The 25,331-nt window shown below is 37.6% G+C and overlaps 1 protein-coding gene across 1 annotated transcript in view; it reads right to left on the reverse strand.

Annotated features, from left to right (window-relative positions):
• The window catches only part of pcxb (pyruvate carboxylase b), a 156,269-nt gene that overhangs the window by 120,766 nt on the left and 10,172 nt on the right, over positions 1–25,331 (reverse strand). The window contains exons 6-8 of the mRNA XM_079459290.1: positions 22,930–23,047; positions 21,796–21,947; positions 5,440–5,558 (exon numbers count right to left, since the gene is read on the reverse strand). Of these exons, the coding sequence (XP_079315416.1) occupies positions 5,440–5,558; positions 21,796–21,947; positions 22,930–23,047 (389 nt within the window). The remainder of the gene's footprint in view (positions 1–5,439; positions 5,559–21,795; positions 21,948–22,929; positions 23,048–25,331) is intronic.

The following is a 25,331-nucleotide window of genomic DNA, read 5'->3' on the forward strand; positions in this document are numbered from 1 at the left end:
AAGGGAAAAAGAGTAAGACAAAATGTACTGTGGAAAAATAAAGTACACTCGATAGTAGTACTATGGTAGTAATTGGTGGTCAAGACGTGTTTGGTTACAAGCATTCTTCCAAATATATTTCTCAGTGTTCAACAGAACAAAGACATTTACACAGATTTGGAACTTGAGCCTGAACATTTTTTGGTGAAATGTCTCTTTAAAAATCTCTCTCTCTCTCTCTCTCTCTCTCTCTCTCTCTCTCTCTCTCTATCTCTCTCTCTATATATATATATATATATATATATATATATATATATGTATGTATATCTCCAACAACAAAAACTACAAATGTCTTCAAAACCTAGATTGCCAATGAATACTTACTATACAATACAAAATATAAATCACAATTTTTTATGTTCCAATGGTTAAGGATTGAGGTCTGTGTGTTTTTTAAGTGCGAAAGAAAGTGAGAAAGAACACCTTTGATTTATATGATCCATTATATCGTATATCATATTGTGTATGATTTACATTATATACTATTATGACTAAAATCTTTTAAAAAGTGATATAGCGAAAGACTGAAAATACAGGAGAAAAAATAAGAGAGGAAGAAGAGGCAAAGGTTGAGAAGTGAATCACAGAGATTGATAAGGGTATTAGTGTCAGAAAGAGGGGTGAAATAGCTTTTCTGATGCTGGGTCACCAAAAACCTCACTCGCTCCTGACTTTACCGTTTCTACAAGCTTATTTCTTTTCAACTTCAACTCCATTTTCTGTTTATCGTAGTTTGTATGAGCACCCGCTTGTTTCTAACTCAGCCACCACAAAATAAGATCTACTGACGCAATTTTGTGGGATTGTTGCGTTGTCATTACTCAACATAGAGTGGCAGATACGCACAAACATTCAACGCAAACACATACACAGTGTGTGCATTAAGGGTGAGTGAGTACAGAGTTGTTTTTTTAGAGAACACAGTAACAATATTCTCAAGTCAAGTATGAATATTTTTGTTTAATTTTTAATTTTGCTACATCTTCTTCATGAATATTAAGATTAACTATAGTAACTATAGTAATGTATGACCAGATGCCTGCTAATTTCCATCCCTAATGTACATATACATACTTGTACAACACAAAAACGCACACAGATAAGCCATATGCTCCATATTCAAATCACAATTCTTTCTTTCCTCTTTTAATAATGGCATGAAATATCATCCAAATATTTCCGTTGTGGGATAATTAGGCACGCATTCCTCCAATATAACATATTTTGGACCACCAGCCATTCGAAAACATGAAATGAATGGACACAAACAAAGGAACATAATCGAAGGGAAAAAATGTACAACAAAGACGCACATAAAACTAGAGAAGATACAGAAAATAATGAAAGATTTTAGAGAGGGAAGCAAAAAGAGAAAATAAAAAATAGCACATTTCCCTTCTTTCATTGTAATAAAAGCATGAGGAGGAAATTACAGCCTTTGAATCAAACCAAAGACAGACACATTCACACACATATGCAGTCACATTAGAAGGATCACATTAGTGTAGAAAAAGGAAACAAATCTTTCATACCAATACAGCGTGCCACGCTGTTGCAGTGAAATGCATGTGCGAAAACATAATAACATTACACACCATGTGTAAAGGAGACGGTATAATAAGCCCAGCAATGACAGGCTAATTCTTCTAATAAATTTCCCTAAATCCTCTGCAAATCTAAGATGGCAGCACAAGCAATGAGAGCCAATTCGGTGCACCGCTGTCAACTGCACTTGACAAGTCTGATATCTATAATGTATGAGTCTCCATTTCTATGGTGAGGAACTCGCTCTGGAAAACATAAAGTGTGTGTGTGTATAGGCAGAATGAAAGAAGTGCTATCAATCATTTGGCTCATCAGAACATTAATGTCTGCATGCTTGTCAGCATCTGTGTGTGTGTGTGTGTGTGTGTGTGTGTGTGTGTACGTGTTGAGATCAGGCTCATCTCTATGTCATTATAGAGCAGCTCATAGTTTATCAGGGGAGGTGGGAGCTATTTATAACATCTTCCTCTTCCTCTCTGTTTTTCTCATACCCATGCTGTTTCCAACACATGTTCTCGCTCTTTTTAATTCGCCACCGTTTTCTCCCCTTGGCCATGATTTCAAGGTGGAAATAAACATTTATACTGGTGCCTGTACCATGAAGTCGGCTTAGGTGGCTAGTCAGGTAAATTCAAGATTAGTTGGCCCTTTTAGGGTTTTAGGTACCATGAACGCAGCTCGCCTTTAATCGGTCTTCATCGCCATGGTCATTTATGCTAACTAGATTAGAGATGTCACCTCAAAACTGAACCTCTGTTGCGAGTAAACTTACAAATCATGACCATCTAATTCACAGTACGTGTTGAAATGTCTAGTTCTTGCAAAAACAATTATAAAACGATCAGTTCTGGTCCTTGATTCTGATTGGCTGAGCCGAGATCCAAGCCGTTTTAAAATACCACGATTTATAACCACTGACTGCATTACATAGGCTAAATATAATTTTATTTACTATATGATATTAAATTGTTTTATAAAAGCAATAAGCCCCGCGAAGCAGTGGTTTATAGTGCGTTTTATAACAGTTTTATTTAGGCACTCCGCTTTGTGATGTGCCACAATGCCTTTAGCTGTTATAAAATGCGCTGTAACCCACTGCTTCTTGGTGCTTATTGCTTTATTATAAATAAATATACATAAAATATAAATATATTTTAAATCAAATACTATTGTTACTATAGTTTAAAAATGTTTACTAAATTACAGTAAGCATTTCTATGTGTTGCGTTATTTTCAGCACGTACTTTACTGTGATGCTGCCTACACGGTAGGAACAATTTCATTGTGTTACTTGGACATCTATCGTCTTTGTCTACTAAAGTAGTCTTATTAAATACTTACAGATAGATTAACATGTGACATCACATTAACTTTTACACTGCCAATTCAACCCTTTTTTGTAAAAGCAAGTTTTCTTGCAGAGCACCTAAATAATTTTATCTACAGTACATATTAAAATGAGCAATAAGGCCATGTTCAGACATTACTTATATTTTGACAAGAAAAAGTTGCTTTTTAGTAAAAAAACCGCTGGCAGTGTTAAATAGCAGCCAAACACCATGACTTCGGAGGCAGCGTCTGTGCACAAAGGCAGCCCAGAGAAACAGATAGGCAGCATAATGCAGGTCTATTTGAATTATAAACAGAGAGCGTCTTCGCAATAACTATTCAAATATTTAAAAACTACAATACTAATTTCTCGCTAGAAATGCAATAAGAAGTTTTTGAAAGTGAAAATTTATCTTACATTTATACAAAACTATGCTCCAACGGGCGGCATTTGATCACGTTCCTCGTATGTTGTTATGGAAATGGCAGGTCCCTGTCATTGGTTGGCTATGAAAAAGCGCTTTTTTTCAGAAAAGTTTAACTTTTTCAACCTAAAAGACGCTTGAGCTGCAGAAAAAGACGCTGGCGTTTAAAAAAGCGCTCAGGACGTTTTTTTGAAAACACGTTATAATGATTATAATGTAAAACAGACGCTGGCAGCTTCGAAAGAGAAGTCAAGTCTGAACACGGCCTAAGAAGTTTTATTTTATGCTGTAATGATTATTGTGTGTAAGGGAATGGAATGTGAAAAAAATAAAAACTTAAATCTTCAAACTTCAATATCATTTCCCCTTCTCTGATCTATGACAGGACTATTTGATGGCCTGTTCGTGGGGTGGATTATGAATGCTAGATGTTTTTGCTATCCTGACCACAGAACCGTTTCGATGTGGTCCTCAATCAGGTTCATGTACTGACATCTTTTTTCCAGGAGCTCAGTCAAACAGTTATCTTCTTTTGTGTATTTTTTTCATATTTCTTCTGTGACCCATGTAGGTTAATGCTTCAGTGTCTGGTGCTTGTTGCGAAAAGACACCAGTGTAAGAGCCCTTAACTTACAATAAATCTCCACATTCACATGTGTGCCAGTACATGTACGTATATATTCAGCTCTGTAAGAGCACACAGATCTTCTCTCTTTCATAGGCAGAAGAAACAATATGACATTTTTGAAAGACGTTTATGTGTTATATTTGAGTGTAATTGTTTCCTGAGAAACATACGGAACTTGTCATATCCATGTTAAACGCCATTGGTTTTTCGAGCCCGGAATCACTCATTCATGTTTCGGCGCTTGTGGATTCATTTTAGCTTCAGGATCAAAGCTTGAGTTGACGAAGAAAGTCGATGAGCTGCTTCATGGTACTAACAAAGCCTGATTGCATTGGTCTGGTTTTGTCAACCCCAAACTAATCCTGAGATTGTTCAGCTACGTTCATGGTACAGGCCCCTGGACACCACACACCCTACAAACTGCGACACATGTGCACGCTCACATGTTAACTTCTGTTGTTTTATATACAGCTAACTGTAAACAAACACAGTAACACAAGTGTGCAAACTGTTTTGATAGTAATAACTTTTTGTTTTTGTTAATCGTAGACACCACAGGGATCGTACTTCAAACAAGCACAGATCAGACCAGTTGACTCACCCTTTACTTTCAGACGAACTCAATCATGACCCAAACTCACCTCCACTGAACTATTATGTAAAAATCTCTAACTTATGTAAGAATAACTAACATTGTTCACTAACTCTCAACTCAACACCAGTTCTGTTTCAGACTAACACAACAATATCAATAAAGACCGTCATAAGGGTGGCCGAACTTACCTTCTTGCATTAGACCAAGTTACAATTCTGTTGAAATCTGTAGTCCAGCTGGCCATCTTAACAAGTTTACACCATTGCCAGCTGGTAAGATCTTGCTACGTTTTGTGTCTCCTTTTTTTAGCATCTGAATTGAATTCTATTGTTTGCTGACTGTTTAGGTACATGATACTCTAAATGTGTTTGCTTCAACATTGCATTGGTAAGAAGGCATCTGGCTAGAGCGTAATGGCATATGTAAATGTAATGTCCTCCAGACAGAGAAAGGAATGAAGTATGCCCACCCAAACATGAACGATCATACGGTGCATGCATACTCGAGTACGAAGACACACTTACACACAAATCCACATGCAATACAGCTTTCTTCTCGGGATGTGATTTACAGGCTCAAGAAACATAAAATGGCATATTTGTGACATTGCAGAAAACAATATAACGAGAGTTATGAGTGGAAATATTTTCTGGGAAAGATGTCTTACAGTTCTTATTCAAAGAAGTGATGGGAATTGATCATTTCCTTTATGTATGCTGGGTTTTTGTGTTGCTATTCATTGAACACTCAATATATACGCAAAGCAAACATTTCATAAAACGTCTTAAAAAACAGGGTAAACAAAACAAAAATAAAATCTTATTCTCTCTACGAGATTCACATTTCCTGTGAAATGTCATTGTTTAGTTTCCACTCACTCGGTTATCTCCTCGGTAACAGTGTGTTCCACCTGTAGGCGGGAGTTGACCTCAATGAAATAGTGTTTTCCATGTTTGTCCACGAGGAACTCGACTGTGCCTGCATTCTCGTAGCCCACCTACGAACAACATTAAAGAACATGAAAATGTTTAGAAATGATAAAACAGAAGATATTGTTACAAGAGCACAAAAAAATAAAAAATAATACATGTTTTGATGTTAAAGGGACAGTTCACCCAAAAATAACAATTCTGTCATCATATACTCACCCTTGACTTGTTCCAAATCTGTATAAATGTCGTTGTTCTGATGAACACAGAGAAAGATATTTGGAAGATGGCTTGTAACCAAACAGTTCTTGGCCACCCTTCACTACCATAGTAGGAAAAATTACAATGGTAGTCTAAAGTGCCCCAGAACAATTTGCTTTCCTGGATTCTACAAAATATCTTCTTTTGATAAAACAGAACAAGAAAATGTATAAACCAATATTTCCTACTATGCTAGTCAACGGTGGTCAAGAACGGTTTGCTTTTCTGGATTCTTCAAAATATCTTCTTTTGATAAAACAGAACAAAAAGATTTATAAAGCAGTATTTCCTACTATGCTAGTCAACGGTGGTAACATGCATTTTTCCAAAAATCTTTCTCTGTTGTTCATCAGAACAAAGGTGAGTAAATAATGATTTTTGGGTGAACTGTTCCTTTAATAAGCCTCTAATTTAAATTGATGTGTGCTTAGGAATGAATCTAGTCAAATGTACCACAGTCTAGTAAGATTGGACAAACATGAAAAACATAAACTTCACACAGTGCACTAGACAGCACAATAATATGATGTTGTCTGATCAAAACTCATCAACAGAAGAAACAATGTTAGATGTTTTGGTATACAAACTTGGTAACAAGTATGCCTAGAGAACTTTATTTACATGTATCAAATCTCTAGAGACTTATTTAGCTCACAAAAGATTGACAGCTGCCAACAGGACAAGCAGAGATTTAGTTCAAAAAGCCCAAACTTCTTTCCTGTAAGTCTCTCAAGCATGTAGAAAGAGAACCTCCCGGGGCGATTGGCTAATTCTGCTGAGCAGCATGATGCCGGTAAAAAGAAATAAAGAAGCTTCTGGTGAACACTGTGAGATCACCAGGACTACTGGTATTGACGCCAGCCCAAACACAACCCACGGATCAAGAGAGCTAGATTCTGCAGAATCTTAAAATGTACATTTCAATGAATGCACCTGGCAGACACTTTTTTCAGCTTCTACCGAAGGTGCATTCAGGTTTTTACATTTATTCTGTATTTGTGTTTCCTGGTAAATAAAACCCATGACCTTGGTGTTGCTATGGTCATGCCTTACTAGTTAAGCCTCGGGAAAGCTATAGGTACAAAACACATAGAGATAAAATGGAGATGATGATTCATAAACCAATTTCTTTCAAATCCTGTAACTCACTTTTCTCTTCCTTGCTCTCACACACTCTATGTCATTCAGGCTACTTGGATACACAGAAGGGATTGAGGATAATCCGGTGCCAAAATTTACAGTAATCTGATCCAATTTCTCCCCACAATTCTGCCTACTAATCCCACACTGCAACGATCTTGCCAAATGCAGACACTCATCCGCACAAACACAAACACAAATATACAGTACATGCACAAAATATGTGAGACCTAGTTTTGTAAACTTGACTTGATTTTACAATATTTACTAAAACGCCAACAAAACCCCCCACAATTTTAGATTATAGACCACACTGCTGTGACAGTGATTTGACAAAATTCATTTATTCTTGTGCTTCTCATCTCCCTCTATCCCTTTATCCCTCTACAGCCCATGTCAACCATGCCAGGATGATTTTATCCATTATAATCTTAACTCTGACAAACATGACGTGGATGACTGAGTTAAGACTGATGCCAGTTAAACCAGGAGAGATGAGTGAATGAATGAATGAATGAATGAATGAATAAATAAATGAATAAATGAATGGAAGAAAGAAAGAAAGAAAGAAAAATGAATGAATCAACAAACAAATAAATAACACCCCAAAATGCTTATTCTGTTATTATTTACTCACTCTCTTATCATTTCAAACCTGTTTGACGTTCTTTAGCAGAACACAAAATATATTTTGAAAACTGTTGGTAACCATTACGGCTACCTTCGGTTTTCTGTTACCAGCCTTCTTTAAGCGATCTTCTGTTGTGTTCTGGAGAAGAAATAAAGTATGCGACAATGACAAAAAGGGTGAGTAAAGGATGATTCGGTTAAAATGTTTTGGGTAAACCATCACTTTACATAAATTGTTTGGTAACCTAAAAGCACAACATATAAAGCTTGTCAAACCTAACTATAGAAAATACATTTAAAAAATGGCTTGCATGTATTAAAAACGTGTGCAAATGTCCGCGCTGATCTACTAATGTACTGTAGCCTACTGAGGCTTGAGTCTTTCAGATCCACAAAATAGCATATCTCGTGAGTAATGGAAATGAAATGTGAGGTAGGTCTCTATGCTCTCACATAAACACAAAGTGATGTCAATGCAAATAGATTAAACTGCATACGCAAAGTAATTTATCAAGCCTGAAAGTCATTTTAGTCATAGTTACTGCATGTACAAATTGATACCACAGGAAGGCAGTTATTGATCTAATTCACAAGTTGCCTGCTGGCTGGTGTCTTTGTGGCTGCTGGATTGCTGACACACAATAATGTGATATTAAATAACTTCATGTGAGCATCTTTGCAAAATAAATGTATCGTGTAATGGCCTAAATGTGTAAATGGTTTAAAAACACTAGGTGATCTATCTATGTGAAATATCTTCCTATCTGTTTTGAACTTGTGAAATGTCTCAAGTTTGGCTCTGGTATTCCAATCACTTTCTCAATGCAAGAATAAACAAATATTTCTTTAAATAATGTAAATAATGTATTTTTGCAATACAATAGAAGTCACATAACGTTGCTGTCCCTCTAAAACTATAAAACATTTATTTGTGCAATAAATCATTATTATTAGTTACCCGTTATGTTTGTCACTGGGTTTTGCAAATATCAAATCAATACAAAGTATTAAAAAGGGCTCGTCAACTTTGACAGCGCAGGATTTAATCATTTTAAAAGAACAGCGTTTTCTTTTCATTTTCCTGAAAAACAGCGAATCTGGACATCCAAGGTTTGCAATGGACACAGTTGGGCTAGTTTGGATTGGTTACCAACGTACTTTAAAATATCTTCTTTTGCGTCTTGCAGTAGAAAGTCATACAGTTTTGGAATGAGATGATTGTATGATGGTATTTTCATATTTTGGTCTGTCTATATACAGGTATTTTGAAGATATATTCATACATTTGAATTCACACTTCTCTTTCATGTGCCAGAAATAAGCCAACACAATTTCTAATAGTCATCACCCAATTCCCCCCTACTGGTCCACTTGCATCCTCCAAAATTCTCTTGAGCGCAACCAAATTCCGTTTACGGAAGTCATGCCACTTGGTGGCCATGTTGCAATACCCGGGGCAGTTATTTACATCATAGCAAGTCCACAGTCCTATCTACTTAAATGGGGGAAGGCAGATGTTTCTAAAATTGCTGGCAAAATCACAATTAAACAGCATATTTCCGATCAATAATTAAACATGACATGAACTGTATCATAATTTTGGTTTGCCAAGCTTAAATTGCGCTTTTTCAAGGTCGCCTCATCTACTGCGCCTACTGGACAGGCTGAAAAACTCTGCAAGAAATTCCAAAATCCCAGAAATTCGTCAGTCTTTATTGATTGACGATTTGCATGTTGTACTGGAAGGCGGGACTTCCTTCGCTAAAGCAACCATATTGAGCAGTGCATTCCTCGCCATTCATTGTAATGGCAGTGGCGCATCTTGTTTGGCTCAACCCAAATAACGCTACTCTGCCTATTTTTAATCTCCATAAATTCTCTCTTTTCACACCTTTGCTCATGTCTCATCACTGGCTGCCAGGTCCTATTTCCATTAATTTTGAGATATTCTTTCTCTTTTACACCGCTGCCAAAGCCCAAACCCTGCACTGCATTCAATTATTCATCGATCATGTCTTTAAACCTACACACAGCTACCCCAAACAAAACAGATGCCCATTTTCACTAGGGACATGTACACGTCCAGTACTTCCACATACAGTAGCATCCTTACAGGGAACATCATGGCAACAGAATGTCTGAGGTATTCTTGTATGTCCATGTTGCTAGGATCCCCTTCTTGTGTTCTGAGGTTTATTTTAGCAAATGTTATGTATTCTCAGTTTGCCAGTGATTTGTTGCCCAGCTGACCAAAAAGCTTGATCTAGCCCAAGGTGTTTGGCTATTCTTCCATCTAAGCTCATTAGGCCGGTGTGTTTTGCTGGTTTTGGGCAGCTGTCAGCTGGTCAAGCTGGGAGACCGGCTGGCTGACTACCTCAACACCAATTTGGCAAAGATGGGTGACCGTCCTAATACCAAATTAAACTAGCAAAATATCTTAGGCTGGGTGTTAAGAATTATATAATACCCTGACAGCCTGAAAGGGTTTGCTAGTCCTAAACTGGTTTAGCTGGTCTCCCAGATTGGCCAAGCTGGTTTCATATGGTTTAAGTGGTTAATTTTTTAAAAAGGGTAATTGTGTAAAATAAAGACTCTCTCTCTCTCTCTCTCTCTCTCTCTCTCTCTGTATATAAAATGAAAGACACTCTCTCCCATCATTTCGGTTTTACATCCTTGTTCATTTTACCACATTCTGTTAAACTTTACTCACTTTATTTTCTATTCACAGGCTTTCATATTTGTTTTCTTTTATAACCGAACCTTGCATATAATCAGCGACAGTAACATAAGGAGAGGCTGAAAGAAACAGCAGATGGTAAAGAGCAGAGCGGGGAGTGTAATTGTGTTTTTTCTATTTGTGGTGTCATGCATGATTAAAATCGTCTCTCCTTTTTAAAGAAAAGCAGCTTCTATGGCGACCGCTCACCTATAGATATGACCCAGAATAAGACATAGAGAAAGACAAAGTCTAAAGATAGAGGATAAGCATTTACATGACATCATTATTAATCATTACCACAAATACGTCAGAGCTACAGATGTGTGCTGAAGTTTATGAAAACTGACCCACATTGCAAGTGACATCTAGACAATGCTTTATGTTATAAAGCAATGAAACTCGTGTGGGGACGTATGATAAACAAAATGAGTTCAAATAAAACCTTATCGTGAGCATCTAATTTACTGTTTATAGATTTTATATCGCTGTGATTCAGACAATAAAGCAGATGGCAGAATGTCTGTTTGGAATACATTGGAGAGGCATTCACACAATCAGTGCATTTCACGCGCCGCAGCAAGCGTTCTGCTCGCGCAGTGTGCAAAAATGTGATATCGGGAGAAGCCACTGGGGCCTGGGCTTCTTCCACTCCTGCCAATCAACCAGCATAATTCCAAAAAGAGAGAAAGAGACTACGGTAGAGTGCTCCTAAGAGCTGCGATGCTGAGTCTTAAAAACAGCTGCGAGGTAGCGAATGAGTAAACAAGCGAGCGAGTAAGTCAATCGGTCAGAGAGTGAGCACTTAAAATGCTTTGAATCTTAAAGACTAGACTTGCACTTCAGAAAGTTTATAAGTTGAATTACGGTTTTCACATAATACTAAAATGCAGCCTTAGAAAACTTTTGCCGAATGGACTGCTTTTAAATTGCATTACATCCTTTTTGGAGCAGTGAGAAAATTAACTGAGTGAGGAAATCGTAGCTTTTTTCCAAACTACTTTGGGAATCTTGGGCCAAAAGTTGTCATGACAACAGACAATGAAGTAAAACAAAATTTAAGAGCGCGCTCACAATTGCTTATTAAACCGTGCTATATGCTTTCGTTGATCTGGCTCATCTTTTTGTTACTCAATTTCCTCATCTTACCTTTCATCAAGTCCATCACCCTAATAGATGAAAATACCCCCCCTCCCTCTCTCCCTCTCTCTCTGTTTTCCTGCAATGGAGCAAGTACAAATCAAGCAAATTTCAGTAGAAAGGAAATTCTGTAAATCGCACGAATCCTTGTCTATACACCTCTACACCCTGTTTATCACTGTATATTTCCATTAACAAAAATTGTATGTGTTCATCTACAGTTTTCTCTTCTCTATTATTTTGCCATACAAACACTTTAGTATAACTTCCTGCCGAATCCATTGAACTGGCCCAATAAACCCTATAGTGAATATAACCATGGCAAGAACAAACTGGAGAGTTATGTTTAAAACGCAAAACCAATATAATTCTTAGACGGTTTCATCGGATGGATGGCCCAAATTTTACTTCCGGTCTGTATCTGGTTATAATATATCAATTTATATTTAATATACAGGTACGTACATCCTTTCATTGTATACCAATTGCATTCAAATAAAATAAAATAAAACGACTCAACAGTAATAGATTTATTGCGGGGGTCTAGTTTAAGTTAAGTTTGGGCCACATAACGTTTGTTTATGTTGCTGCCTCTAAAACTGTAAAAGTATCTAACAGTATACTCTATTTCTATAAAACAGTATAAGCAGGCTCTGTATCTCTGCAGATAATAATGGAATAGTTAGCTTAAAATAAAAAAATTTATTTTACCCACTTTTTGCTGACCAAACTTTTTCTTCATCTTTATTTGATATCATGATATATGGTCTATGACTATGGCTCAAAATGACCTCACATCACTATGGAATATTCACACCAGTAGGTCAGTATGCAAGATACAGGTAAATTAACCCCTGAACACACGCACACACCCCTGATGACATCCTTAAAGGGATAGTTCACTCAAAAATGAAAATTCTGTCATAATTTACTCACATTCAGGTTGTAACATAGATTTATTTATTCTGTTAAAACAAAAAGAAAGATATTTTTTGGAATGTTAGCAATGTTCAGTTCTGCGACATCATCCACTAACATGGTAGGAAAAAGATTATTTTCATAGGCCATAACATGATATCAAATATTGTATATTTTTTGTGCTGTTGAAAACAAAGTGAGATATTTTGAAAATTTTAGGAACACAAACAGTTCTGGGGCACCTTTGACTATCATTGAATTTTTCCTGATATGGCAGTCAATGATGTCACAGAATTGCTAACATTCTTCCAAATACCTTTCTCTGTGTTCATCAGAACAAAGCAATGTATAAGGTATGAAATGAAATGAGGTTGAGAAAACTATCACTTTGAGATTCTTGTTCCAAGTCAGAATCTAAAATAAGAGCCAGCAGATAAGTGCAGTACTGAAGCTTGTTAACACCAGCAGGACATTCTGCAGAAGAGGATTTCTGCCTGTCTCCCGTCAAATCTCTCATTCTGTCCATACGCTGCATTAAATATGAGAGCCCTCATTAGGTTTCTGTTTAAACAGCTCAATTAAAATGGAAAGATGATGAAAGTTCGCTCGTGTGTGTTTCTTGAAACGTGTTTAATTGAGCATGCGGCTCACATCAGGTAACACACACAAGAGCTTTAGAGATCATAGGGTGGATTTATTTGTTAAGTGTGTGTGTGCATACTTTTAGGCATGAGAATGTATAGATATACACTGGAGGAGATGATCAGAGGCCTCATGTATAACCGTTGCATACGCACAAAACATGCCCTGAAAGATGCGTACGCCACTTCCTACGCAAATGATGGGATTTATAAAAACAAACTTGACGGGAAAATTTGCGCACCTGCATCCTCTGACCCATGCATACGCACATTCTGGAGACAAGTTGAATTGGTGACACAAATGGTCATCTGCAAAGTCATTGCAAAAAGTAAATGTTAGAAGAACGATTAATGTCTCGGTCACACTTGACTTTCGCTCCATTGACTTCACTTCATATGCATGTGAATGCAACAGACCGAAAACGCATCACGTGAGTGCGTGAGACCAATAGAAGATCAAAACATCACAGCGTGACCTCTCGGTACAGAAAAGTGAAAAATGGAGGAATCGCGCCCGCCCATTTTCCTACCACCGTCCGAATGATCTTCACATGCTCAAAGTCAAGTCTGGCTGCGGCTTAATGCCTCACACACATTTTCCATCATCTCCATATCATACGTTAGACCCATTTTATAAATTCAGCAGTGTTATTCGCGCTTTTATTGAGTGATAATTTGTATAGGGTGCTTTCATATTTCTAGTTCGGTTATTTTGGTCCGGACCAAAAAAGAAAAAATTATGTTCAGTTCAGACTGATAAAGATATCAAACCTACTATAGCTTACATGTAGTTGCACCGTGATTTAAATTATTTTTTATTTATATTTTAAAACGGACCGGACATCCAAAACTATTTTGTGTGCACAGTGCTGCATGGGTTATACATTCTCAGTGTATGCCTTACGCATATGAGAGTATTGTTTGGCAAGGACGGGGGAACACGTGAAGACCTCATGAAGTGTTTAAAGATCTCAATAAACACTCCGTTTATGTTCCCAATCACTTGTTTTTGCGGCTCATATATTGTTATCATTTCCTGTTTTTGGTTCGGTTTTTTAAAGCGGCCCTAACTCAGACAGTTTCTGTATATCTCATGTTAATCTTTAGTACTTACAGAATAGTATCGCACCCTTCAGATATCGGCAGAGTCTTTAGTTTGATCACATTTATAAATGACAGATACAGCTGTATGATTATTTCCGGCAACCTGTGTGGGGGAGGGGGGGACTAAAGCATGTGCGCACACATTGCCGCTCCATCTATCAGTTTCAAACGATCTCCAAATCCAGAGTTATATCCACCGTTTATATAACATTCATCTCCCAAATGCAGCAAACAAACAACACAGCTGAACTTTGCGAACATAGTGCTCTCTCTCTCCTGCACACAAGTGAAAGTGATTTGTGCGCATGCTCCTTCTCCTGGTCTCCATGGTTGATGCATGGGCGTGCTTCGTGCTTTTCCGGGAGAATTTTACAATAAGGGACTAAGAAAACTTGTTAAATAACGATTTTTCATGTTCGAAAAAAGCTTTCCGAAACCTGTACGAACGCTGGGCGAGTCTATCGAGAACAGAAATACTATGTCATACGTCCAACACGTTTTTTGACAAGTTGACCATGTTAAGCATGAGAAGACGCGTTTAACACTGTAAAGAAGTCAGAATGCATGACACCATTGCACCACCCCTTTAATAACAGCAAAGAGTGCGAGGTGCACTATAATTCCTCTAAAATGCAGAACTCATGTTCTAAAAAAATATATTATCGAAATAAAAACATTTCTAGCGAGAACAATGACTAATGGTGTGCACTTTGATATCATTGTCATATTATTGTGAGCAATCCGGTTGTGGAGCAGTCCATTGGCTCTTATCTTCCACATGTCTCGTACCATCACGTGAATGGTAATATGCATATGGAAATAATATGCAGATTACATTATGCATAGTTAAACTAGGCATTGTAAACTGCATATACGGTATATAATTGTGGAGGAGATGGGGTGGAGATACACTTAAATCTTCTCCTGTCAGGGAATAATAAAGCGAATTATGCGCAGGATCTGGTACAGTATATGCCAGTCTTTTGTGTGTATGCAAAATACGTTTGTGAGTGCGCACCCTCTATAGAAAAATCTACGCAAAATTTTATAAATGCAAACCCAGATCATTCAATCCAGTGAACTGTGTATAAGCCAGTTTAAGGTTTGATATCTGTGTGTTCACATAAGGAGCATTCAAGATCAGAGCTACTCAATTACCGGGGGGGAGCCCCCAAAAATGTCATCATTTACTAACCCTCGGGTTGTTCCAAACCTGTATAAATGTCTTTGTTCTTCTGAACACAAAGGAAGATATCTGGAAGAATGTCAGAACCCAAACAGATTTCATCCACCACTTACTGCCAGAGTAGGAAAAATAAATATCATGGGAGTCAATGGTGGATGAGATCTGTTTGGTTAACGGTATGTTTAATTGCTATTTGCATTTATTTTCAGAAAATGAAAACTGGAGAAACAGGTCAAAATAATAGAAAAGGTGCTCTGTATTGTTTTCAGACCTCAAATTCTGCAAAGAAAACAAGTTCATATTCACTTTTAAGCAATACAACATCAATATTTGTACAAGTACTATTTTAAGGAAAAAAAAATTTGTGATATCCACAGTCTTGTCATGTTGACAACAAACACTGGACCGGAATGGCCACAATACATCTAGAAATGCTGAATAAAAAAAATGTTAATGATATCTTAATTGTTTACCGCTGCTGTATATTAAACACAAACGTTTATTCTGTATTCGTTTAATCACGATTAATCGCGATTAATCACGAGTAATTGCGATTAATCATGAGTAATCGTTCAACAGCCCTACTAAATAAGCTCAAAATATATAACTTCACTCACAAAAGTATTGTTTTGCTTCAGAAACACAGATTACTTTTTTGATGGATTATCCTATTTTGGAGGTTTAAAACAGGGGTGCCATTGAATGGAGTTACATAGCTAGGATAAGTAAGGATAATTTTCCATATCACTCTAATTTTGTCCGGTTGATTAAATAAAGTAATATACCCCTAGGGTGGCATGAGGCCGAGTAAATTATGGATTAAAATACATTTTTGGGTGAACTAATGTATTCCTTTAACTCAAATAAAAATGAAAGTTGCACAGTTGATATGGTATGTGTTTGTCGAAGTATGGGTCAACTGTTAACTCTTATCACAGGGTCAGGACTGCTGCAGGACACGCATTTATATCACCAGGGGCCCGTCTGTTCAACAGAGATTTGGCAGTCATGTGCACAACAGCCACTTTGTAGTACTCCACACAGCCTTAGGGAAGTGTGAGACAGTACTATGCTGAAGCATGGTTTGTGCTAGTCTGTGGGGAGCTGAGAGGTGAGGAGAAAATGACAGTATCTGTTTATCTCTCGGATTTCGTTTTTTAAGGAACGGCTATATGCTTAAACCTTTTTTGAAGATGAATTCCCGAATTTGTTTTTTTAGCCAATAACCTTAGAGTTAATGGCTTTTAGCTATATATTCATTGTGATCCAATAACCATTTGCATTTCAAATCAGAGAGGGGGAGTGAGAGAGTGATACAGAGCACAAGAGAGGGAGGACTTGTTTTTGTTCACATTTGCAGAATCAGCGATCACTCTGACACATCAGATAAGCAGGGCTTTAAACTCACTGTTCTTTCCAAGTGTATGCAAATAGCTGAAATTTAATTATAAATCTTCCCTCTATGTCTACTTTGACTGGGTGGTGCAGATAAAAACATAAATCTTGACATTTTCAGCCTTTTGATGATTTTCCATATATCTGAATATTCATACTCAAAGAGCTAACAAGAGATTTGTATTACATGAACCATCATTTTAACTGTACACATTGACCTAAAAATATGAAGGAGCAATAACCAACCTTTAAACAGACACATTAACATAACCGTGAACTAATAACATGTTTAACTAAACAGATCTCTCACAACCTTCAACACATCTCTCACAACCTTCAAAAAACTACTTAAAACACACCTCTTCGGCGAATACTTCACAGGCAAATAAAAAAAATACAAAAACGTACACTAACCCTCTTCTCTCAGCAGTTAATGGTCTAGCTTTTGTTGAAACTAGTAACTTTTTTATTAGCCCCTATTGTACTATTGCTCTTTGTATGACATATCGCTTATTGCTCCCTGAACTCTTTGTAAGTCGCTTTGGATAAAAGCGTCTGCTAAATGACTCAATGTAAATGTAATTACTTGGTTACAATATTCTTTTAGTCTTGGTGTACGACACCACAATTACTTGCTATTGCCTCATGAGGTAAATGTACAGGAAATTCAATACTCGAATCCAACATATGGCCTGCTCTGTGAATGTGTCAGCAAAATTTTCATGATATCGGTTCTTGGCTCCCAGTTCCTCACAAAAACACTTCTGTTAGGATCCTCTCAGCTGCATAAAAACCACTGATGAAAAGACGACAAGGACATCATGCAGACACACTGAGCCATTCAGACTGCTGAGAATGGCAAGCTGGCGGCTATTCTATTGTTTATCCCTTAGTTTCTTCTGTTTATTAAAGGTTAAGTGCATTTAGCATTTTATTTAGCGTTGGCGGGTTTGGTGTGTTGCAGGGTGAAGTGGAAAAACAAATGAAAAACAGGAAGGAAAGAGAAAATATTCTTCTTCCAAACACAAAATAAATTCTAATACCTCGTGCTGAATCTCAAAATGGGGTAGTTTTCCACACAGCGTGGAAGGGAATGGGAAATTCTATTGAAAAGGAGCTACTGTGTGAGCGTATAAATGACTTAAGGTGCCCTTTAAAGTGCTTACATTGCCAGCCGGCTGTAGCCAGTTAGATTTCAGCCATGTCAACAACAGCAGCCAAAAGTAATAAATCAATTCAACAGCTCTGCCCATCAACAGCACAGCTCAACTCTACATAGCAAACTGTGGGAGCCCCGGGCCTGTGTGTGCGTATGATGGGCTCTTGTCAGAAAATCTGTGTTGATTTTGTACAAAGTGAGCGTCTTTCACAGTACAATAGAACCTGTTTCTATCCCTGCCAGCGATTATTCTTTTATTAATTCCATCCTTTCTTTCCTTCCAAAATATCACTTTTACTTCACTACATACTTAACTAGACCTTTTCATCAGAAAATCATTAAGTTACTACTTTCTTCGAACATTTCTGTAAAAAAAACATCCTCAGAACTTAGATGCACTTCTGAGAAGATATTTTATTTGTACCCAAAATTCAATCCAAAAAAGATCTTTCTTTCCTCTTCTATTAAACACAAGTTGTCAAATTTTGGGGGGAAACTATTCCAGCCAGATTAACCATATAATGATAGTGAGTGAGGACCAAGGCTGTCAAGCTCAAATATTACGAAAAGCACAATGAAAGTCTTATATAAAGATGTGCAACATTCCAAGTAAATCAATGAGTCAGTCATTTTAACTTAAAAACCAGATCAGTCGGATTTGTGTATAAATCATTCCTAGGATTGGTGAAAATGGATCAATGTTTAGAAAATAATGCCACAATTGTAATTTTCGGGGTGAACTACAGTATTTCTCATACCATTGTCGCTAACACTAGATGGATGTGGATGGATTTCAGAACCACGGACAGCGACAAATCAAGACCCACAGATGGGTGAAAAAATGTAGCCCTTGATACCAGCGAGATCGAAAGGATGGCTGACATTCCAGCCTGGTGAGTACTAATGAATTTTAGCCCTCGTTATACATCTCAGCCTTATGCTCGTTGACAGAAAAGGTGTCAGACAACCATTCTCTACCATGTCAAGAACACTGTGTCTTTAGCCTCCAGGACACTTTGTCAAGGCGGTTGAGCCAGCAGAGGCTGCTCAGGTGATGTTAAACCATTATACAGGGGAAGAGGGCTTCATCTAATCCCAGGAGGTACGCTTGGAATAACACCGATTGTTTGTGTGATGTTTGTACAACTCGATTGGTAGAGCCCAGTGTTAGCCACAGCAAGTCACAGGGGTCCTTTCCCAGGGAACACAAGGACTGCTTAATGTAAATGTTGACTGAAGAGGATCTTCTTGTTCCATATTGTGCTAAAACTGCCCTGAGATGGATTTCAACAGCAGTGTCAGTCAGTACTGGATGTGGAAAGTAACTTTCCAAAGATACTTCATGTCATAGAGAGCAGAAGAATAAAAGGAGCTGCTGATATGGCTTCAGTCCAACACAGACAATGTAATAGAGTTGTTGAGAGGTGTTCTCATGTCATGTAAACATGTTACTGCAATTAAGTCCTCACTCAGATAATTGGAAATAATCCCATTACTGATAGTCAATGCTTTAACGAATTTTGGGAAAAAACTGTATTGTATTTGTTTAAATACATCTCAATTGTATTTAAATACAATTTCTTCATTAAAAGCCCATGTCGGTCGACCACTGTACCGGATAGACGGGGTAATGCCGCTGCTCAGGAAACACATGATAGAATTTCAAAGTGTTCTAAGTGTTGCAATAAAAAGACTCGGGGCTCCAAATCGCTTCCTGGCAGTGTCCATAATTAATGGGAGGATGGCACCAGAGAGAGAGATTGATCTATACGATATGCCAACTATGCCACAGACTGGCAGACAAGCCTCTAGTTTAATGAACTGGTCTAAGCGTCCTCCTCTCCTCGTCCTTTTTACACAAATAATGTAAAATAAGCATTCGTTGAATTTAACAACTTTGAATAGATCCAATTTTCTATCATTAAAGAGTATTACTGTATATATAAACATTATACGAGCCATCAGCCAACCTGCTGTTTGATTATATGCATCAGCCATTAAAACCCATGTTGTTCAAAGGCACGAAAATCCATCGTCACCAATCTGAAACTGTGATACTAATCTGTTTTTCTAATCACAGTAAGTTGCAACAAAACCAGTTTTTCTAATTATGAATGTCACTAAGGCATTTGAAATATATATCAGCGATCATGTTTCCATTAAAATATGTGGATAGTAGATTTAAAAAAATGCCAAACCTACATTACACACTCAAGATTTTATGTACTTCCTGTTATGCAGTATATAATCGTGCGCAATTACATCACGTTACCACATGCGCAGAGTGCTTATACTGCAATATGATGACAGGAGACACGACGGCCGAAATTAAAGTTGCCTGTTAAAATGAAAACAATCAAAGGCTAATGCAGGCCTATTACCTCACGCTGATAAAATGCAAAAACAGTTAGTCCTGATTGCTATGGAGAACTCAAGCATTTAAAGTAATTAAAAGGTCATTAAAGGTGGACAGATTTCAGTTTTTTAAGTAACCGGATAGTCTGAAATCAGCATGACAGAGTGAAACACCGCCACCTGTTGAAAATGTATTAAAATTGCAATTTGTTGGTGAAAGGTATATAGGGACTACAGACATCCAGCCCGCTTGCCAACTTTCATCAGGCCAAAAAATAGAACAATAATTCCATCCTGTCTGCTACACCTGCCCGATATTGATTTATGCTGTTTCTCCATCTTTTTCTGTCATTCCTTGCTCTCCTTCCTTCTCGCTCTCCTGCTTGCATGGTCTCTCTTCCCAACTCTCCCTTCACCTTTTCTCTGCTTCTGCCAGCATCACTAATAACATTTCAAAGAATGATACATACAAATTTGACTCTTACGGGGGCAAGTGACTTATCAAAACTGACAGCATCTGGTTTATCAACAGATGGGAATTGGTAACAGTGTGTGTGGTGTGCATGCACAAACACACATGCACACACACACACCTTGTAATCACTGGGTGGCGACTCTATCTCTCCAAATCCATAATCATTCTGTCACTAACTCTAAGGTCAGAGATACCTAGAGATATCCAGTCTGTGTATATAAGAAAGACCTTGCACTCAAGTTTTCACAGAGCAGGCAGATCAACACAGATTAATCCCTACAAATATACAATCCCAGAATGCACAATGATTGTTTCCACATTTTTTCTTTCCTAAAAAGCTAAATATCACAGACTACAGACCTTCTGACATCAAAGAACTCCTGTATAACGGTCAAAATATCGGCACATCATGCTCAGTCATGTCAGTCTTCTCATTTTCTCCCAAATGTCACAACGTCTTATGTAACTGGCCAGCTCAATTTTAGGGACAAGACAAGATAAACTGGCGATGAGTAACACGCATAACAAGGCAAGCAACTAAACCAGAGCAAAGCAAACAAAAGAAAACAGCACAGGACAGCAAACACAAGGGTATTAAATAGAGGAACACTCAAGGGATAATTACACTAGGCAGGTGTTGAAATTTAACACTGGCGAGAAGCTAAATGAGGGAGCGAGGGGGCGGGGTAAAGAGACCAGACAAGAGAGCACATGGCCATCATAAACAAAAATTGACCATGTGCTTCCACACAAAACACATGGGACTGCCATGATCCTGCCACAAGACAAGAAGAGCATGACAAGGTGAGGCAGGATCATGATAATATATTTGGTTTGGTGAAATTATACAGTTTGTTATATAAAGGCATATGAGACATTATGGGAAAAGAGAGATGAATAATGCAGGCTGTGCAACACATATCACATAAGTAACATCACAGCTCTGTGACTGAATCTCTCAGAGCGGCACTAGGCATCAGCATGTGCTAATCATTCAGTACAAACAAACTATGAAGTCTGAGAAATCTGTGATCTGGAGCACATTCCTTAAGGGTACATGACCAGCCATAATGAGATAAGCGAATGTATATAACCCGGGGTCTCTGAGATAAGAGGGCATGCTAAGTGTTATTAATTGAAAACCTTGCATGCGTGAGTGAGCCAGCTCCTGTCAAACGTACATACCTGTCTAGCCAGGCTGACAGAGTCTGAGGTGAGTCTGTCTCGAAGGTGAGGATCCAGCTGGGCAGCAGGTGCGATCTCCACCACTTTCTGATGTCTTCTCTGGATGGAACAATCCCTCTCATACAAATGAATAACATTTCCATATTTATCACCTGTGAGAGTGAAAAACACATTTTGAGAGAAAGGAGAGAGTACCCCAAAATCACTTTTATCCTGTTCTAACATAATTGGTGGCAAAACAACCACGCAAACATATGGATTTTATGACATTAGTTCGTTTGTCTTAATCCAAAACACTGCATCATGTTTCAATAAAAAAAAATAAGAACGATAAATATACAAATCAGCTTTATTTATATAGCACTTTTTAAAATTTTCATTGTTACAAAGCAGCTGTACAAGAAAACATTGACTATAAGCAAAACATATAAGATTATGCAATTGTTAATGAAATAAAACCATTTCATTCTAGCAGCTTTAGTTTTGTCAGGTCTGGGCATGGACTGCGTCCTGCCCGCTCTAGTAATCTTGGAACAATGAGACAATATCATCCTTGTAGTGAACGGGCCTTTACTCTCCCCCACTTAGCAACTTTAGCCCCACTGAGCATCATATTCATTTTCTTTCAAAATAATCAAATTAAAATGAATAACGTTTAAGTGCTTGACCAGAGCCTGCTTTCAACCATCATAACACACAAAAATTTAAATGTAACTACTTGAGAGCTAGTGAAAATGCAGTGTTTTCTGATACTCTCCCTTCATTTAAATGTTATTGCACTGAAAAAATATCAGCTTGTTAGCATCTCTACATGGATTCGATATTAGATTAATTGAGGAGACTGAATCAAAAATACAAAAAAGTTAGTTGTGTATTTTAGAGAGCGACAGGCAGAATGATGTTCCCTGGACACACAGAACCCTTCTCTGTCAACAAGCCCAAATTTAATTCCAGCTGTATGATATCGACTATGAGCTCTATTCCAGATAAACCAATCACACCAAATGAGCCAAATATACTCTGATATAATGCTTGAAAAACAAATGTGTACACACATCCTAGTGACTTCCTACAAGTAAAACTTCTGCCAATAAACCCCCACACAAAAATACACATGTGCCTCAATATACTCACCAAGAATTTGTACTTCAATGTGTCGTGGTTTCTCAACGTACTTTTCAACAAACAGAGCACCGTTACCGAATGCAGCGAGAGCCTCTGAAAATGCTCTATGATAGTTCTCTTCTAGTTCCTGCAAACAAACAAATGTGTCAGTATTACAATCATCAGAATTATAACAATAAATAAAGAGCTACTAATATAACAAACATTATCAAATAAACATGAAACAAGTTTTAATTTGATTTAATTGAATTTAGAAGCCGAATTTTGTCATGCATCTGTTTTTTAGTCTTAGTTTATTTTATTATGTTTCTGGACACGTTAGGTTTTCTGAATGCTAGTTTATTTTTCATAACAAGTTATTTTATTTCAAAAGATAAAGTAAAACTTCATGAACCTTTTAAGCCAACAGGTCTTTTGGGGTACGGGCCTGTTAAACTGAAATTAAATCCAGAATTGCAGAGAACAAACAAATGTGGCCTGCAAAGGTTGAAGTCTGTTTACGGAATAATGGAAGAAACTAAATGAAGTGTCTACCTTGGAGCTGGACATTTAACACTCTTTATAAGGCTAAGCTTATTGTCTCACTAAGACTAGTAGACACTGGCAATACTAAAGTGTTTTCACAAGTGGCAATAAATACATAAAAGGTACTATTTATATCTAGCTTACGTCTAAGTGTTGTATTGTGTAGTTATCCACGGGTCATGCAGAGGACATTGAACTTCTATTGTACTGTAATACAATGTATAAGCAGCTGTAAAACATGAAGTATCTCGAAACATGAAATAAAACAGTATATACATATACAAGCAGAAATCGAGGTCCATTAAAGGGATAGTTCACCCAAAAATTTAAATTCTGTCATTATTTAATCACCAGGGCACTAGACCAGCAGGGGGCCCTGGCAAAAATAATTTATAATATTTATTCTCTCAATAAAGAAGCGCTGAATAGTTAAATTCAATAAAATAAAAATTTTATAGCGCTTTTCACAATGTGCATTGTTCCAAAAGCAGCTTTACAGGGGGAAACAGGAAACCGAAAAACACAAAAAAGATCAAACAGAGTACATGGTGTTTATTAAAGTTTATTTAAATATTCTAGTAAATCAAATCATCAGATTCATTAACGTCAGTTCCACAGCAGTTGACCAATCAGAATACCCCGAAGGCAGGACATGTGTCGTAAGCTTTTGTTTACAATAGCAACTTGGCATATGGCAATTTCTGTTATCAAAAGAGTGCCACAAGACCCTGGCGGTTTGCGCAGCACTTTTTAAAACCATTCCTGAGCGCTGTGTCATGAGTTTTTAGATGCAAAGATGTATTCTGTGCGAACCACTCCAAAGCCCTGTGTAGTTGGGGACAGGTGCAGTGGCGTAGCGGACGGGCCCGCAGGGCACGCACTGCGGGGGGCCCCCAAAAAATTGACTCGAATAAATAATTAAAACGTTTTTATAACGTGAACGTATAGGACCTTTATTTTGGTGGTAATTGCAGCCTACCGTGTTTGGCGATTATGACCATATCCGTTGTCCTTGTTATCCAATCACGATTAAGAATTTCCGCAACTGTTTAGAGAGTGAAGCTTATGAGCGCAAAATGAGTAAATGAAAATATGTCAGCTGAGCTCAAAAACGGACTGACCAACACCGAAAAGAGCAATTCAATACAAAACTACCGAAAATTATGCGTGCATTGACACAGCTGTTTCCCAGCTCAAACAACGTTTCAAAGGCTTGAATACAATAGCGAAACGATTCCGCTTCTTACGTCCAAGTGAACTCGTACATGCAACTGATGATGAGTTGCGTGCTTGTGCCGAAACATTTGCAGTGACTTACAACGATGATATTTCCTCCGAATTTCCATCACAGTTGCTTTCGTTTCGAAGTGCCCTACGTTCTGAGATAATGGGCTCAATTAAAGATCTGGCAGAGCTGCTGATTCTGAAGCATACATCTATTCTACCAAGTGTCACGGATGTGGCTACAGCTCTGAAGCTTTTTTTAACCGTCCCCGTCACAGTGGCAAGTGGCGAGAGATCTTTTTCTAAACTAAAACTAATAAAAACCTGCATGAGAAGCACAATGAGCCAGGACAGACTTTCTGAACTTGCGATACTCAGCATTGAAAGCCAGCACGCGCGTCAGATGGACATAACAGACATTGTCAAGGACTTTGCGCAGAAAAATGCTAGGAGAAAGGGGTGCTTTGGAGGATTTTAAAGGTAATATATATTACCTTTATTAAATGTTAAACGTCATGAATCTTTGTAGTATACTGCAGATAGAAAAAATATTTTGACGTCATGTGCTCCCTTGCATTTTAACAAGTTAATGTAATTGCTGTTTTATTGCTGGTGTTTCTTTTATTCTTTTTTTTGTGAAAAGTTCTTAATAAATAAATACG

Source organism: Barbatula barbatula (assembly GCF_947034865.1).
Source record: "Barbatula barbatula genome assembly, chromosome: 1".
In the NCBI taxonomy this organism is placed as follows: Eukaryota; Metazoa; Chordata; class Actinopteri; order Cypriniformes; family Nemacheilidae; genus Barbatula; species Barbatula barbatula.